This window comes from Anthonomus grandis, chromosome 3 (assembly GCF_022605725.1).
Source record: "Anthonomus grandis grandis chromosome 3, icAntGran1.3, whole genome shotgun sequence".
In the NCBI taxonomy this organism is placed as follows: domain Eukaryota; kingdom Metazoa; phylum Arthropoda; class Insecta; order Coleoptera; family Curculionidae; genus Anthonomus; species Anthonomus grandis.
Window position 1 is genome coordinate 35,205,172 of NC_065548.1, and position 18,693 is coordinate 35,223,864.

At 33.8% G+C, this 18,693-nt stretch overlaps 1 protein-coding gene and 1 long non-coding RNA gene across 3 annotated transcripts in view; one reads left to right on the forward strand and one right to left on the reverse strand.

The window, feature by feature from the left end:
- The window catches only part of LOC126734087 (contactin), a 92,950-nt gene that overhangs the window by 45,757 nt on the left and 28,500 nt on the right, over window positions 1–18,693 (forward strand). For both annotated transcript variants that reach the window (XM_050437610.1, XM_050437611.1), the window contains one exon: window positions 2,163–2,603. In XM_050437610.1, the coding sequence (XP_050293567.1) occupies window positions 2,163–2,603 (441 nt within the window). The remainder of the gene's footprint in view (window positions 1–2,162; window positions 2,604–18,693) is intronic.
- On the reverse strand, window positions 12,098–12,852 carry LOC126734092 (uncharacterized). The gene is made up of 3 exons (XR_007659957.1): window positions 12,484–12,852; window positions 12,344–12,427; window positions 12,098–12,288 (listed from the first exon to the last, which is right to left on the reverse strand). It is a non-coding gene; the product is annotated as an uncharacterized LOC126734092 (long non-coding RNA).

Here is an 18,693-nt window from a genome sequence, read left to right on the forward strand (position 1 = left end):
GGTAGAGTTAAGACGGTTCGAAAGAGGATTCATAGCAAGGCAGAACCATAATGGGCTCAGTGAGTCCCCTTGGAAGATTCCTGTTCGAATTGGAATGTTGTTTGTACTTACTGTGCTTTTACCCTGTACTTCGAGCTGGATCGTTGTTCTCCAACTTGTCATAGCGCTCTCTAGAAAAGACAAAGTATTACCATCAACTTTATACACTTTTAATATGTTTATAAGCCATTCGTGTGGTACTGAGTCGAAGGCTTTCTTATAGTCGACGTAGGCAGTAAAAAAATTTCTCTTGTTGTGATATGCCTGGTTGTTGATGACAGAGTCGATAATAAGTTGTTCTTTACAGCCCATAGACCCTTTAGCGCATCCTTTTTGTTGTGCGGATATGATGTTGTTTTTCTCACAGTGTTGATAAATGCGCTGTGTTAAACATGAAGTGATAATTTTATACAAAGTAGGTAGGCACGTTACCGGTCGGTACTTAGACGGATCTTGTGTGTTGTTCTGGTCTTTAGGCAGTAGATAGGTTACTCCTTGCGTTAGGAACGCTGGCATTTCCTGTGGGTTAAGAATAACGTGGTTAATTAATTCTGAGAGTTTAGGATGCACACTCCGTAGTTTCTTTAGCCAAAAGTTATGAACTCCATCTGGGCCAGGTGATTTCCAATTATGCAGTTTTTGGATAATCTGGTTGACTTCCTCGATAGTGAATGGTCGATGTTCCATCTGGTTATATTTATTACTATTTTGTTTCTCTTCAGTAACCCAGCTTGCGTTGATATTGCATGTTGTTTGAGTTGCAAGTTGTTTGGCCCAAAAATCTTGAATTTGTTCTTTCGTGGGGTATTGCTTATCTGGGTGATCTGATTTTGAATTTAGCTCTCTATAAAATTGTTTTTCGGCCTTTTCAAAACGAAGATTGTCACGTTTTCGGTTATTACTGATCTTGTATCTTCGTAGGCGCCCTGAAAATAAGGAAAGTTTCTGTTTTAGAGTATCCAGGCATTGTTGAGCTGTATTATTTTCTGGTTCATGCCGAGTGTGGATGTTGTTTCTCTGCAAAATTTCATCAACTTTCTGTTTTAGTCTATTTGTTCGTGTACCCCTCAGATATTCTGTTAGTTGGCCGATATCTTTTCGAAACCTCTGAATTTTTCGTTGAAGTCTGGTCTCCCATGGCGGTATCGGGAGCTCGGTTCTTGCAGAGTCATTGTGGATCCTTATCTTAATCTTCATGGTTTTAGCAACGGCAGTTCCTGCGCTATAAACTAAAAGGTGAAGAGATTGCATGTTATTAATATTTAAAAGATAAGGTGGAAGAATTTTGGTGTTTAAAAGTTCCATAATTTGACCTAGTTTTTTTGAAGAGTTTACTTTTGGAAGTTTGGGTCTTATCAGTGGGTTGGTTCCCTCAAATTCTAGCATCGCACGTGCCATTTCTGCAGATAGTTCGTGATATAGCTCAGAATTGTCCTCTTGGGTGTGTTCGGTAGTGTTAAGTTCCTGTGTGTTATTTAATACGTTTTCTATTACAGGTTGCTCCTCAGCTGGTTCATTGTTAGCGGGGTCTTGTTCGTTATTAGTTTGCGCTTGTATTTCTTCTTTAATGGTATTGAGTCTTGTCTCTGGAATTAGGTGATTACGCATTATTACCCGATACTGGTCTGCTACTCTCTGTTCGGTAACTTGGAGATGTGGATAGATTTTCCTAAATTCGGCATGTAAAGGTTGTCTGTAGCCGATCATTTCTCGTCCCAGGTTAGTCACTTTATAAAAGCTGCGCATGACGGTTTCATTCATCGCAGATGTCCATTTCATGCGATGTCTTTGTAGTCCCGCCTGGGTGAGCGCTGGCTGAATTTCCTGCGCAGCACCTTCAGCGAGGGGGGGCTCGTGATGGTGTTGGGCCCTCCTGGTCGTTTTGTTGTTGAAGAGGAGGAATATTATTATTATTATTATTATTATTATTATTATTATTATTTTTATTATAATTATTGTTTCTACTCTTTAGAAAAGCTCAAAACACAATAATTGCTGCTTAGTGGTAAGATATTTGATTAAAATAAAACCAGATTCCCTTAGCAAGTTCAGATTATTGAGAAAAATAGAATAGATTAGAGTTAATGATAAAAGCAGCTTCATTTAAAATTACCCTTTTTTAGCCATGTTAGAATTAGACCCGGAGGACCGTGGACGAATCCATATTCGGGACAACGTTTTGACAATTTCATACCTTAACAACAACCGAGATCCCGGGATGTATCAGTGTCGAGCTTCTAATACTCTCAAAACCAGATATTCGTCAGCACAACTTCGAGTACTAGCGTTTCCACCTTCATTTAAGAAGCACCCCTTAGAATCTGAAACGTATGCTGCTGAAGGAGGTAACGTAACTATAAGATGTAATCCAGAAGCGGCACCCAGACCGATTTTTACATGGAAAAAGGATGGCATAGAAATAGGTGTTGGGGGCCACAGAAGCATTTTTCCGAATGGAAATCTTTTACTCAGCCCGGTTTCTAGGGATGACGAAGGCGTTTATACTTGTACAGCAAGCAATGAATTAGGGATGGCTGAATCTAAAGGAAGACTTATAATTTTACGTAAGTAATGCTTACAGAAAATTAAAATAAGCTCATTTGAACCGCTGGTATTAGCTATTTTGATTTAGTATTTTATTAAAACCCTAATAATACATAACTCGTATCTCAAAAATTTCCTTTTTTTGCGCCAATTTGACCCTTATAACTCGTATTCCAGCCCTGCTAAATATATTCGTGTATCGTTCAGTTTATGTTCAGATTGAGTATTTTATTACACAGCTATACCTTTTCAGATAATCTAAAGGGAGCTTAAAAAAAGTTCAAAAACTTTTAGCTTCAAACGAAAATTTTTTTCATTATATTTTGGTATATGCGATGTATTTTTGGTGATGGATACCAACTTTGATTTTGAAAATGGGTTATCCTGTATATTATATCACTTTCGCATTCTAATCTTCAATCAGAAGATTTTTTTTACTTTTTTGAGACTTAATGACTGGTAATATTAAAAGTACTAAACTATCCAAGTAATTAAATGTGACAAGTCTCGGAGCTACGTGCTTAGCCATGGTATTGTGCCGTGTCGAACCATGTTGGAAAACGATTGTTTTGCCATTCGACACCAGGACCTGTGGGAGATAAAGAGCACTATCCTATTAAAAAATTATTTTTCTTTTAATATAATTTAGAAGAGCGTTAAAAATAGTGTTATTTTGTTTTAAATTAAATTTTAAAATCCATCACCAAAACAAATGCAGTTTTCCGCCAATTATTCCACATTAAACATTAACACTCTTGTATTCCTTTTATATAGATTTAATAGATTGTTTATTATTAGAAGACTAATAATGGTTTTTCTGTTAAAAATATGTGTGGTTATTTAGGGAAAAATAGTCCATCACTTTAGAAAACAATACTGCTCTAGCATTTTGGTTTTCTCCAGTCAGCAATTTGGATAGATAGCAACCCTTTGTTGCTCAACCCACGAGTTATGTTTATTTGTTTTAAGAATTCTTTGTATGCTTCTCCGATTTACATCTGGGATCTTACAAACCGTTTTTCTTTAGGAAATCTCATTATACTCTTCGAAATATGAACGAAAATCTTTTTTCTATAGCCTTTGGACTTCTTAGGGAGTTATTCTTAACAGCTTGATCATTGAAAAGATTCCGATCATGCTAGCATGAATCTTACTTGCTTGGTTACTACTATCCTATTTAGGAACCATTGTACAACTGTATTGTTTGTTCTCCAAGAGCTGAATAAGGGCTTAAATCAGGTTTTGGATATAGTACTCTAAGCAATCGTTCTTTAATATGACCTATATATTAATTGATAAAAATCTTCTTACTTAATAAGTTAATTAATTAATCTTATGACATTATATGTAAGAAGGTATAATTCTTACAGAGTGAGCAGCGTGTAATGGGAAAAACTTTGGGGGCGGATCTATGATTTCTCGGGTGTGTTTTATCGGGAATTTTCTATCGATTTAGCTTAATATACCTTAATGTAAGTTTGTCTCTCTGTTGTATTGCACCATGTCTGTATTAAAAAATATGGCTTTCCTAAGGTATGTGCAAACGTTAAAAATGGTAAAGGCAGATACAAAATGGAGTTTTAAAGTCTAAAAGACCTTTTAGAAACGAAAACTATTTACCGGGTGACACAGGAAACACTTAATAACTTTTTTACTTTTCAAGATAAAGAAATGGATGAGATTGGAATGGAAGATGAGAAGAATGGATTCTACATAGATTTTTCAAAAACATAAAAAACTTCTGTCGTAAATATTAAAATTTAAGTGAAACACTAATTTTCGTGAAAATTTCGTTATATGGTTAATAACTAGGCAACGTCGCATTTTAGGGAAAAACTGTTTTAGGGTTAAAGAGAGAGTCAAATGAGACTCCCATTGCGGAAAAAAATATAGGTGGTTCGATAAAAAAAAAAATCAAATTATGTACTACGCTTTTCTTGGACACCCTGTATCAACCAAACTAATTTTAAAAAGTAGCCCTTCTAACACAATTAACATTCCCCCTATTTAAGGTTTTTTCTGTTTGACGGTTTAGCCGTAATCAAGCACCGCGATATTAAATGGACACCCTGTATAAATCTATTAGTAATAAATACTTTGAACAGTAGAATGCATAATTGAAATAATATAAACGGTATCCCATTTAAAATAACAAAGTCGGTATCAATCCCCAAGAAGCAATATAATAAAATATAACTTCGTTTGATGCTAAGCACTTTGCAGTTATTTTTTTTAACAGGCTGTAGATTCTGAGGAAAAAAAAGGCACCAAAATTGCAGATTTTGGTGATAACAAACTAATAAAATAACCAAAATAACTTTAATTATTTTTGGTTTCTCAGTTTAGGAGTAACAGCCTAAAATCTTTACCAAAATTTGTCTTTTTTTATTGCCTCATATTCACAGGTATGCCAGCCTAAATGTATTGCCGTGACTGGTGACGAACATCAAATAAGTTAATACAAATTAATCAAACCAGATTAGACCAGGACGAACAGTATTTAAAAAAGGGACGTTAGTGTCCTTCGTGTCTTGTTTACTTTTAATACTGTTCGTCCTATATAGTGTTTTTAAATGTAGTACGTTCCTTAAAATAATTTTTAATACTATCAAGTGTGTTCCCACCATGGAAACCACTTGTGGGCTTAACTGACAAGTAAGTACATTCCATTTATGCACCTTAAGGCCGCTTTCAGACGGGTCGGTATGGCAGCGGTACACAACAGCCGTGCGGTAGACGTTCGGTATGCAGAGCAAATGTCGCTTCTATATAACCAAATGTTTGACTTCACACGAGTCGACGCAACAAGATTTCGGCACGACATGCTTTCTACATGCTGCTTATCTGCAAGTTTTTAGGCGGTAAATTGTTTATACCGCATGTATCTTTGATTGTTTGCGTTTTTGTTTGGAAGTTGAAAATGTCGAACGAGATAAATTTAGTACAAGAAATAGAAAAATATGAGTGTCTCTATAACTACAAAATCGCAGAATATTCGCGGAAAGATATTACGGATAAAGCATGGGAAAGAGTGGCAAAAAAAACAAACCTCTCAGGTAATAAACATTTTTTATATTAGTCTTATAAACAATAGTTATACTGCCATGGGATGCTACCATTTGGCTTGATAAAATAATTTGCTAAATAATTACGAACAGTAGCTCCAGAAGATGCAGGGTTTATGCGAATAATCTCTTCTAGCAAATTATAGTTTTGAACTGCGATATTCAGTCGATGTTCGGATGTTGGTGTCGAATACCACGTCCCGTCTTTAATTAGTATAAAATTATGTAAAACACAAACACATTTTATTATATTTATAATATTAGAGATTTTTGTACACCTTATGGGGGTTAGCAACACTTGAAATTTTTGAGTTACCATGCCAAAACTACATTCTATGGTTTTTCGTCCCTTGCTCAACCTATAGTTAAATATACGTTTCTTATTATCCAGTGGTTGTATAGGGAATGGTCGCATTAAATATCGTTTTAAGGGAAACGCGTTATCTCCTACGAAGAAATATGGTACTTTTTCCTGGCTCTCATCATGTGGCAAACAAGCACTAGCGGGTAGATTTAGACCATTTCTTTCCAACCTTTCCAATCCAAATAGTTTCTGCGCGTTAATAAGGCGTCTACGAGAAGAGCTTTCCCTAAATTGTCTGAAGCAACTTTACTATGCATCGGTCCTATCTCTAATCACTTATAGTGTGATGTTTTGGGGATCTTCAACTGACGCCGTGTCAGTCTTTATAGCACAAAAACACATCATAAGATGCATGCTCAGACTCACACCACAAACGTCTTGTAGGACTTATTTTACTAAGCTTGGTCTACTTACTGTTCCAGCTCTGTACATTCTTATGTTAGCTATTTTTGCAAAGAAACACCTGCATCTTTGTCAAACTAATGAAGATCATTATGCTGAGGGTATGTCTATTGTGACAACGGGGAGAGCTGAACTGAGTGTCCCAACTCATCACTCTGCCTTTTTTCAAAGATCTCCTGCTTTTGCTGCTATTAAAACATATAATAGATTACCTCTCGCCCTAAGGCAAGAGAAAAATATCATGAAGTTTAGGAAAGACACTGCAAGGTATCTGTTGGGCAAGTGTATCTATAGTTTCGATTTACAATTTCAAATGTGTATTATGATTAATATTAAGATAACCTAAACCAACCCCTGACCTAAATTTGATGCACGAAAAATTCCTCCATCATTATTTCTGCCTGCGTAGCCGGTTTCTATCATTGTGAATAAGCCATCTGCATCACAAACCGCAAGTAAAACAATTGAATGGTAGTGTTTGTAGTTGTAATTTGTTGATCCAGAGTTGGGAATTTTTTGTATTCTAACGTGCTTGCCATCAATTGCTCCTAAGCAGTTAGGTAAGTTTCATAATTCGTAAAAGAGATTTGCTATTTCCTTCCACTTTTCGTTAGAGGGAATTTTCATATAAACATTGTGAAGAGTGTTCCAAATAGCTAATGTTGTTTTATTTACTATATACGATACTGTCGTAACTCCTCTTGCAAAATATAAGCCCAGAGCAGAATAAGTGCATCCCGTGGCAAGATACCTAGAATTAATAAGAAATAATCAAACATATAACTTTTGTATTTCTACAAATAAATTTGTTTTTATTTGATTTCAGTTCAAGAGTGTAAGGAAAAATGGCGCAACATCAGATCTTCATTTCTTCGAAGTATGAAGACCCGTCCAAGTGGTTCTAATCCAAAAAAACCGTATTACCTCAAGGATTATTTGCAATTTATACTGCCTTATGTAAAAGCAGTAAATACTTCCGAAAATAATGGCAGTGTCCCAGAACCTATTCCTGATGAAGACTGTAGTTGTGAAAATCTAGCAACAGAAGACTCACCTTCAAATGAAAATTTTAATGAAAATTCTCGGAATGACGACTTTAATTTAACAGAAGAAACAAATCGACCTGCATCATTAGCAAAACAGAAAACAATACAACATTTATCAGCGACGCCAGCATCTACCTCAATGAGTACCGTTCGATGTTGTAAATGTTACAATACAGAAAGTGAGCAAACATTTGTCAGCTAATTAGCAAAAACAAGAAAGGTTCAAGATGTGGAGAACTCTGAAAATAAAGAAAAAATCAGCCACATGCATCACTTCTTACTAAGCATGCTACCTGACCTGTATGACAGAAGAACAACAAAGGAAATTTAAAATCAAACTGATGATCCTTGTTGATAAAATAAAATCGCAAAATGTTCAACCTACATTCATTCCATCCTCCTCATCTTCATTCAAAAGACCATCTACCTGCCACTCTGTACTAACACCTTTAGTGTCTCCTGATCGACCGATTCACTCTCCAGAAGAAACTTATTACAATGAAATTCCGACAACGCAATCAGGGTCAGCCGTAGCACCAAATGTTTACTCTTTTTTCACGAATTTCAATACAGATAATATAGAGTAGTGTGTTTTGTTTTATTCATAGTACTTACCGCAAAGTTATTAAAATCCTTTCTCCAGCACTTACACATTCTCTTATGTTGGTATTTTGTCTACGAATAATTGGACTAATAGGTTGTTCAAGTTCTTGGAATAAAGCTTTTCTCATTCTGTACATTGACTGAAATTTTCCATCATTTAAAGTTAATTCTTGAGCGGCAACAAATAACCTACAGTTAATGTCTCTTTCAATGTATGGATGTACCCAATATTTTCTTTTTTTCTTCTCTGTTGTAATCTGTTAAAATACATATATAACACAATGTCCTCTTATGACGACATGTTCACTACACTGCTGTGGAATATGTTGCCTCATGTAAATAGATAATGCGGCAGAGCATCGTTACGGTAATTGCTGCGCCGCTACCAGACCGCTGCTACACCGACCCGTGTGAAAGCGGCTTTAGCTATAATGTTTTTTAACGCATATAACACCCAACTTATTTTCCGTTAGAACTGATGATGGCTCATTCGCCGAAAGCGCTCTGCTAAGCATTTAAAAATAAATTGCTTTGAATACATCTGGTTTAATTAATTTGTATTATCCTTCGAGCAACACAACCACTACCCTCTTCTCCCATCAAATAATTTGTCATCGGTTCAATGCATTAAAATTCTACATTAAAAAACTTTATGAATTACACTACTGAAGAAAAAGTACTAATTGCTAAATGGTTTTACCAAGGCAATATTTACCGAGAAATTTCAGACTTGTTTGCAGTTTATTTCCAAATAGGCCGATACCAGGAAAATCAACAGTTAATAGAACTATTTTGAGCAAAAGGGTCCCGTAGTAAATAATTGCAAATATGAGGGAAACAATAAACGAAATAATCCTCCAAAGGCAAGAAAACAAAGAAAATGATAGAGACTTTCAGGTTTTTTTTAATGTGCAAGAAAATGAAGCAAAAATAAGTACAAGAAATCTTGGAAAGATCATGGGCATTGATTATACAACTGCGTTTCGGGCTTTAAAAAAACAGAAATATTTCTCGTACAAATATGGCATCAGGAGCTTAGAGATGGGGATGAATTACGGCGACAGGAGTTCCGTTTGGATATGATGGACAGGTAGATAGGGACTTTATAAGAAATACTTGCTTCACAGCTGAATGCATTTTTACTTTAAACAATGTACCTAACGTTCAAAATTATCGGTGTTTGGGATAAAGAAAATCAGCATAGATATGTAACAACACGATAATGTTTGGGCGGGGATTTTCGGACACCACATTTTAGGACTATTCTTCTTCAGTAGAAATTTAAATGCAAATTATTATTAAGAACTACTTGAAGAATACATTTTTACGAGTTTAAATGATCTTAGAGGCTTAGTATCAAATGAATGGTTGCTTGACGCATTCTAAGCTTGCTGTTTGGTAATATCTAAATATAGTTCAGTTCAGAGATCTATTAGAATCTTTGATGTACCGCAAATAGTCCGTGTGCCGGAGTTGCTTGTATTGTCACACGACATGCATGTTTAAATCGCAAAATTTTATGTGGAAAGAGTCATAAAGTAATATTCTAAGCGATATTTAATCATTTCATTAAATAAATAAATGTTTTAAGCATTTTTTTAAGAATTTATACATTTGATTCGTAAAATGTGACTACATGCGCCCACGTACTATTTTGTTAAATGCCTGACCTTAGTCACAGCCACTCAAGCGTGAAAAGTTGCACAGGTCCGGCCTTAAAATTTATTTGTATTTAAAACTTTATTATTCGGGATTTTTAGGTCTAGTTTTATTAAGTTAGAAATTCAGGATAGTTGATAGCAAGATAATATTTAATTTAAATATAAGATTTAAGTACGTTAAATGAGTTTAACCAAAAATTTTAATTTCATAAGTTTAGTTTTTAGCGCCATCAGTCCCTTATAACAAGTCAAGTCTCTTTGCTTTGCAATATGTCAAGTTGGAATAATGTATTGACTACTGTTAACCCACTACATAGCTTTCATCAAATAGTATTAAACAATTTTAACACTGCTTTTCCTGTTGTCAATATTAAGAAACGAAATAGAAAACCTTGATATACTAAGGATTTACGAGTATCTGGGAAAAATATGCGCTTCCTTTTTTACATTAGGAAATACGCTATGAACAATGCAACATTTTTAAATTATTATAACAGACACCGCAAGATTTACAGAAACTCAATCAGAATGGCTAAGTGGACCTACTTTCAAAGGAGGATAAATAATTCCTCCAACAGAACATTTGACTGCATGAGCCACAGAGTGCTGCTGATGAAACTGGAGCTCTATGGTTTCAGGGGAACTGCCCTTGAGTGGTTTCGTTCCTACTTATCAAATCGTGTCCAGGCTGTCAAATTTAATGGTGGTATGTCTAAGGAACTTAATATAAATGTGGGTGTTCTACAAGGATCAGTACTTGGTCTTTTAATTTTTCTCATTTATGTGAACGATCTGCCACAACTGCAGGTAACTGGTGTGCCGATGATACCACCATCCTCTGGCACGACTCTGATGTTTCTCAAATGGAGGCCATTATACGTGCAGATTTGTTAAAAATAAAAGACTGGTGTGATGCAAATTTTTTGACATTTAATGTTTCCAAAACAAATATCCTTAAATGTAATACAAATGATATCTATATGTTTAAGTAATGAAGCCATCAACATGCCACCGTTCAGTAAGTTTTTGGGTCTTTCCATAGACAAGTTCCTTAAATTTGAAGACCATATTGTGAATGTATGTAGAAAAGTCTCATCAGGCTGCTACGCCCTAAGGGTTATTGCCACCAGCCTTAATTTCTACATCGCCAGATCTGCATACTTTGCTTTTGGGGTTCATGTTCAAATTCACTTTTTAGTTCAGTGTTTGTACTCCAGAAAGGGGCCATTAGATATCTATGTGGGGTCAAGCCTCGTGATTCATGTCGCTCGCTTTTTGTAAGTCATAATATTTTAACCCTATGTTGTATTTTAGAAACAGTTTGCTTAGTTTTTAGAAAATATAAACAGGAACTCCACTTAGGAAGCCACTATAATACGCGACAAAACTATTTGTTGAGGCTACCCATTCCTCATTTTGAACTTGTCCGTAGCTCTATCATATATGGAGGTAGAAAGCTGTTTAATAAACTTCCACTAGAAATAAGACAACTTAAGACTGAAAAAAGCCTACGTACAAGGAAGAAAATAGTTCTTGCTAGTAAAGCGTACTAAACTATGTAGCACCTAAACTATGATGAATTTTTAATGATTAGCATTTAAGTATTTTTCAAAGTTTTATATAATTTTATTTTATTTTAAATTAGTTTCTCGTTTTTATTCCTTTAATGTAGTCTATTGGCTTTGTCTACAACTTCTATGTTTATATTGACAATAAAGCATTTTTGAGTTCAATGAGAGAGTAGGTGACAAATTACTTAGGCCCATTTATTCTGTGGATTAAGGCATTAAATAGTTACTTTTTGACACAAAAGTGTAAAATGTTTTGGTTTGTCTTCAAATTTTATATATTTCCTTTTTTTGGGAATTGAGATTTATTTTTACATGGTGGTGATTATTAATGGGGATTGTGGCTGCCATATTCAATGTCCTTTATTATAGTTTTTTTTAATTAATACATTTTATGATATATTATTATAATAATATACTCATGAAAACCCCCATTTAGTACCAACTTCTTTTGATAAAAAGTAATTATGTAGTCAGAAAATTGGAAGTATATTTTTTAAAATAAACTTTTATATTAAAAATCATCTGGCTGTCTATACTTTATGCCTTTAAAAGACACAAGTTTTACTTATAAAAAAAAAACACACTTTACATCCTGAACGTATTTATTAATTTGTTTGCCTCGTATTTAGTTATTATGCCTATTAGGAGAGATTAGATAAAAATTAACAAAAATAAATGCTTATACTAAAAACTAAAAATCTTATACAAAACACTACATTTTAAGTATACTGGATCCTAAAACTACAGTGAGGATACTAAATACTTTTATAAATTTAACCACTCTTTTGAATCTGGCCCGAAAAGTTAATACAAATGTTGTAAATTCTGTTTTTTTGCCATTGTTCTTTAGCAGATTCTTCCATTAAGGAAGGAAACAGTTTCTCTGTTGCCGCCATGGATTCCAACTTCATCTCGCACATCAGCATATGGATACTAAAGCATTACATTATATATACTTTATTGTGTCGCTGAAGGACAAACAGGGGCAGTAAGCTGAAAAAAACAAAACTTTAAACTTGTTTAATTAATAAAAATAGGATTCTCTTACTATGGCAAAAAAGGGACTTTTTTCCAGAGAATGGAGGAAGAAGCAGTCTTCATTGTGTTGCTGAAGGACAACAGGGGTAGTAAGCTGTAAAAAACAAAATTTTAGATTTGTTTTCTTATTAAAAACAGTGTTTTTCTTACCATAGCAAAAAAGTGTTTTTCCCAGAGAATGGTGGAAGAAGCAGTCTTTATTGTATCACTGAAGGACAACAGGGGCAGTAAGCTGTAAAAAACAAAATTTTAAACTTGTTTTATTAATAAAAATATGGTTTTCTTACTATGGCAAAAAAGGGACTTTTTTCCCAGAGAATGGAAATCATACATCAATCATAAATGTATCATATCATGTTTCGGCTAAATAATATATGGATCTTTCTTCCTCCCAAATTTTTTAAATTTTCCTCAAATATTCTATACACCACCTGGCAATTCCATTACAGCAGCTCTTTTGTTAACCATCTTAAGCTTAAATCCAAGTTTTATCAGGTATCTCCGCAAGGTTGAGACTGAGAAATATTTGTCCCTTGCCGATAAGGTGTCTCTATGGTCAGAACCTCATTGTTTTTGTGTTTAGAATACACACCTTTCCTTAGCAATTTGGCCAATATCCATGTCAAGTCCCTTTGATTGTCCTGCAGCTTTCCTTTTTATTCTGTCTTTAATCCTTTTTTTACAGGCATATTGTACTATAGGGAACCCCTGTTAAAAACGCTATTTTTTGCAAAGCACTACAATCATTTGTGAACTGAGTATCATTTCTTAGATTGTTATAGATATTTAGATAAATTTGTTCTTTTAAAACTGCTTGATTTTCTCTGTAGCTTCTACTTTCCTTGCTTCTTTTTGCTTCCTCGATACTAGAAAATGAACTATCAAAACTATGTAAGTCTAAATCACTGCCCAGATCACTCTTATTGTTTTTATCACAAATGTTATTGTCTTTCTTGTACACCCACGGTCTCCATAAGCCCGCACAAACACTTTCCTCTTCATTTGCCAAATTTTCCTGCCTATTTTTCCAGGGTCGAAACATTTTAAGGTCTTTAGGTATAATACCAAAACAAATCCACAAATAAAAAAACACTGTTCCTCAGAGTAAAAACTGCAAAAAATTTACAGGAATACAGGCCAAATTCTAAATTCTTTACTTTCATAAACGTGTAGAAAGCATAACCGGCAAAACACATCAAATAACCTCACATGGCCCCCCTCCCAACTATTAAAGGTGATAGACCCATCCAACAAGTATTTTAAAGGCGATAGACCCATCCGTAAAGATCTCTTTAAAAACACGACGAAAATAATACAAAAACGGTCCAAAAATTTATTTGGGTACGACCCCGTAATTCTTAAATTCAGTGGGATAGAGAGAGATACACAATCACTTGCACAGCCTAAAGTAGGAATTGTCAGAACGCAGGTGTTTTATCTTTGTTTAATAGACTGGCTAAAAAGAGGTGACAAGTCTGTGAGTGCTGGAAGTGTTTAAAATATTTTGTAAGATGCTTGGATTTTAGTCCGCGGTCAATTTTTTGATATTATTTTCTTGTGATATTATTTTCTTTCTAAAAATTGACATTTTCGAAAGAAAAATAAAAAATAGTATAAAACATGGGGTTTTACGTATATTTAAAATGATTTCATAGATGGACAATATAAAATTTTGCCATTTAAACATATATATCATGCAACAATAAATATGACATAGGCGCACGGGCTAGTTAGTGCGGCATCTGCGACACATCAAAGATTCTAATAGATCTCTGAACTGGACTTTAACACTTTCAATGGGAATGTTAGGCCTGCGACACGTAATAAATCAGGCAGCAAGGTCTCCTGATCTTTCTCCCAACGATTTTTTTCTCTGGGGCCATTTAAAAAATAAATTTACAAGGATAAGAATTATCCAAATCTTTAGTGGGAAAATGCGATTTCGATGGAATGTAATAAAATTTCAGTTTATCAATTAGCGAATGGTAGAAATGAGTTTTACGACCGTTTGGGTCATTGCTTAGCGGCTTACGGAGGAATATTTGAAATAACATTTTTTTATGTTAACCCTTAAGTACTAACGTTACGTCTGGAAGACGGGAGCGGAAGTTCAGTTGGGCATAATTAGGCACCGCCTTAAATTTTAAATTTAATATCCTATATACTTTTTGGTACACGTTCGCTCGATCAGTCGACGTAAGGAAATCGGTGAAGTGCGTTGTATTTGCCCTCTTATCTGCGTCGAAAACTCGAAACCCGTCTGGGAGACGTCACCTTAGTAGTTGCGTAATTTATTTATTCAATGGATCCAAAACCGAGTTGTTCGAAATCAGTGTCAGAAGCCGACGCAAATTATGAGGACCGATTACTTAAGTAGTATAATGAAACAGATAGCGAGTGTAGCGACTTAGAGCAAGATTGTGATGAGGACTTTGTTTTAGAGAGTGATCATGAAACTGATTCTGAAGAGGGTAAGTCCTGATTTTTATTAGACAAAGAAAACTATATCTATTTTTTATCACTTTACTTAGATCGGTCAGAGTCGGAAGAAAAAACGATGGAGACGCAAAATATGGAAATTACTGAAACAGAAGATAGTGAAGATGAAGAAATAACTAAAACTGTGCGTCAAAAAGTAAGCAAAAGTTTTTATGGCAAAAACAGATTCAAATGGGCAAAGGAACCTTTAGTTTCGAGAAGCCGTACGCAAAAGCATAATATTATAATACAACTACCCGGTATACGTCCGAAGGCTATAACTGAAACCTCTGCAGAACCTCTTGCTGTATGGAAAATGCTATTTACCGACCACATCCTTGAAATAATAATTCAATGGACGAATAATAAAATAGAAAAACTTTGATGAAAATACAAAAACCAAAATTCTCCGACGCTGAAAAATATCGATAAAATCGAACTAAGTGCATTCTTAGGACTTCTTGCCTTTACAGCCATATTTAAATCAAATCATGAGAGTATAGATACTATCTTTAAAACAAATGGTACAGGAAGAGAAATAATTTGTTGCATAATGTCAAAAGAAAGATTTGCATTTTTGCTATTGGCGCTAAGATTTGATAATCCAGATGATAGGGCGTTTAGAAAAGTAACAGATCCTGCTGCTCCGATTAGTCAAATCTTCCAGTTATTTGTTGAAAATTGTCAGGTTTCTTATTCTATAGGATCATCGGGATGCATTGATGAGATGCTTGTTGGGTTTCGTGGGCGCTGTAAATTTGATGTATATTCCTAATAAGCCAACAAAATATGGACTGAAAATTATGTGCCTTACAGATGCACGAAATAATTTTTTTTTAATGGTTATATTTACAAAGGTAAAAATACGGATGGTGAAGGACTATCACAAGAAGAACAAAAATATGGAAAACCAACACAGTCAGTATTACGACTTGCTCAGCCGCTGTTCCACTCTAATAGAAATGTAACTTTCGATAATTGGTTCACTTCTATCGAACTGGTACAACTGCTAAGAAACCGAGGTTTAACGTGTGTGGGAACCATTAGGAAGAACAAGCGAGAAATACCAGCCTTATTCCAGCCTAACCAAAAGCGAGAAGCTGGCTCTGCTCTCTATGGGTTTACAAAAGACCTAACTCTAGTCTCACATGTTCCCAAAAAAAAACAAAGCTGTTATTCTGGTCTCTTCAATGCATCATTCACAATGTGAAGATCCAATAAATAAAAAACCAGAAATAATATCATATTATAACTCTACTAAAGGTGGAGTTGATGCATTAGATGAAAAGTGCTCTAAATTTTCATGCAGTCGTCGTACGCGTAGGTGGCCTTTGGCTATATTTTTCCGAGTTTTTGATATTAGTACAGTTAATGCCTATATAATGCACCAATCATTTAAAGATAATCAAACAATAAAGAGAGCAGAATTTATCGAAAAACTGGCATTGCAATTAGTAACTCCACATCTCGTCCTAAGAGCAAAAAATCCACGTGTAACTAAAAGAATAAGATCAAGTATTTGTGATATCTTAGGCTTAAAAGATACCGAAATTCCATTAGAGAATAAAATTGAACGTTTGGCCAAAAGAAAAACTTGTTATACATGTCCTTCGAAAAAAAAAAGGCAAACAGCCTATGTTTGTTATAGCTGTCAAAATCCGATATGCTTAGAATGTAGCAAAAAAATGTGTACTGAATGTGTTCAGAAAATGTAATTTTAAACCCTTGTATTTTTTTTTAATATTAGCATATAAATTTTGCTGTTAGAAATTATTTAGGTTTATTTACGTTTTGTTTAATAGAAAATCATTTAATTTTAAGACTTTGATATGTTTACAATTAAATTTCGTTCAGTTTACCTAAAAATGATTTATTATGTAGAATATTTGTTTATTTTATTCAATTTTTGTGAAAAACAATAACTTTAATATTCGTTTCATATTATTACAAATAAAAAGAGTCCTTAGTAACGATTTCCTTAGTAACGGTTAAAATGTGATGATATTTCTAACAGCGTCTGAGAGACGTCAGGCTAGCATTCACGTTACAAAAATCGTAAGTTAGTGGTTAAGGGTTAATATTTTAGATTTAATAAATTATTTTTAATAAAAAAGTAGAGTCTTAAAGTTTACAAGTTTTTTGGTTTACATTTATGTGTATGTGTACGATTGTACGAATTTTCAATAATAATTTAATTAAAAACCACAATTTTATTGTGACAACTTTACTTGGAAGTTTACCCTTACTTTTGAGCTCTTCTTGAGCGCTACTTGGAAGTACGGGGCGACAAAATTTTCACCAATATTTTTGCCAATAACTTCAAAACGTGCAAACCTATAAAATTAAGTACAAAGTTATCTTGTTGGTTGCAGATTGTAGTACTCTTTAAATTACTCTAATACTTTTCCTTATTAAGAATATTGTTATAAATATTATGAGGAATTAAGTTAAATTAATATCCATTTATTGTAAAAATTCCATATCGTAACAATATTCAGTAAAAAACCGATTTAGAAAAAAAAGTTTTATTTTAATATGTAGTTGTTAAAATGTAAAAATATTAAATGTTAAATTGTTAAATATGGAAAATTGGCGTGAAAAATGTTGTTATTCTCATTTCATCCTGATAATAAAAAATTGGTTTCTTTCTGCCAAAAAACAATTAGGTATAGGAAGTTTTAAATTTTATAATTTTTTATACAAGTTATTGTTCGATAAAATTTTTTGTTGAAAACTTAAAAAAAAACATTATTCCTAAACCAGATATCGATTTCGATTAATTATGTGCTCACTATTTGGAATTATATAGTTTTAAAATTTTTGTTTTATAAACAAATCGTAATTTTGTGTTCGCATATTTTTACGTGTTTTAGGTAATACATATAACATGTCACTTCCTAAAGCATGTTGCAATTCATCAAATAAAGATGACGTGATGAGTTTGTCGAGGAATCTAAGGTGTTATTGAAAAGTGAAACAGTGTTTTTAAAATTAAGCTATCTCAAAAATCTGTTTTTACTGTTGATAGTAAATCTGACAAAAAGAATAGTGATAACATTGACTTTGATTATTCAGATTTCGAACAATTATTACTGAGTTACCACTGAGTTTCTCAAGTTATTCTTCATATGATCGATCATCTTTAAAATAATTAAAATATGATAAAAATCATAAAATATTTTAATTCCATATTTTAGAGGAATTTCTTATATGTAAAACTTATTCATTAAGTCTCATGAAGCTTAAATCTTTAAGCGAATACAGATTTAAGTTATAGTATACGCTCAGTACAAGTATATACAACTAACCGAAAATTCTTATTTTTTCGTATTTCTGCAACAAAAAAGGACCACTTGTTGGAAGTGTCTATAGTTTATAGATAGTTTTCGAGATATTTGTTTTGTCAAAGGTTCCTACTAAAAATAAAAACTACAACTACAAAAGTTGCTTAAAGTGAGCACCACCTTGCCTTTTGCACTCTCGATCTGCTTCAGTATCCACTGACGTATCGTAAACGCTTGGTTTAAGAAGAAGAACGCCATAGGATTTAAATCTGGTGATCTAGCCGGCCACGATACAGATCCTAATTGGCCTATCTACTGGTCTGGATAAGCTCTATTTAGATGCTTTAACTAGCCTTCATTCATAAACTATATATTCATGCGAAATTAATTTGAAATTAACTAGGGTTTGTCTTATTGCATGAGGATTTTTGTCTGCATAAATGTGAAGATTTTGCGAGTTAATCGGTCCATCCCTTCGAAATCCTGCTTCGTTATAGTAAAAATAAAAATAATATTAGCGAAGTAAATGCTTTGTCGTGGATAAACTTTTTTAAGAGTCATGTACAAAAATCCTACTTATGCGGGGTAATCAGTCGTG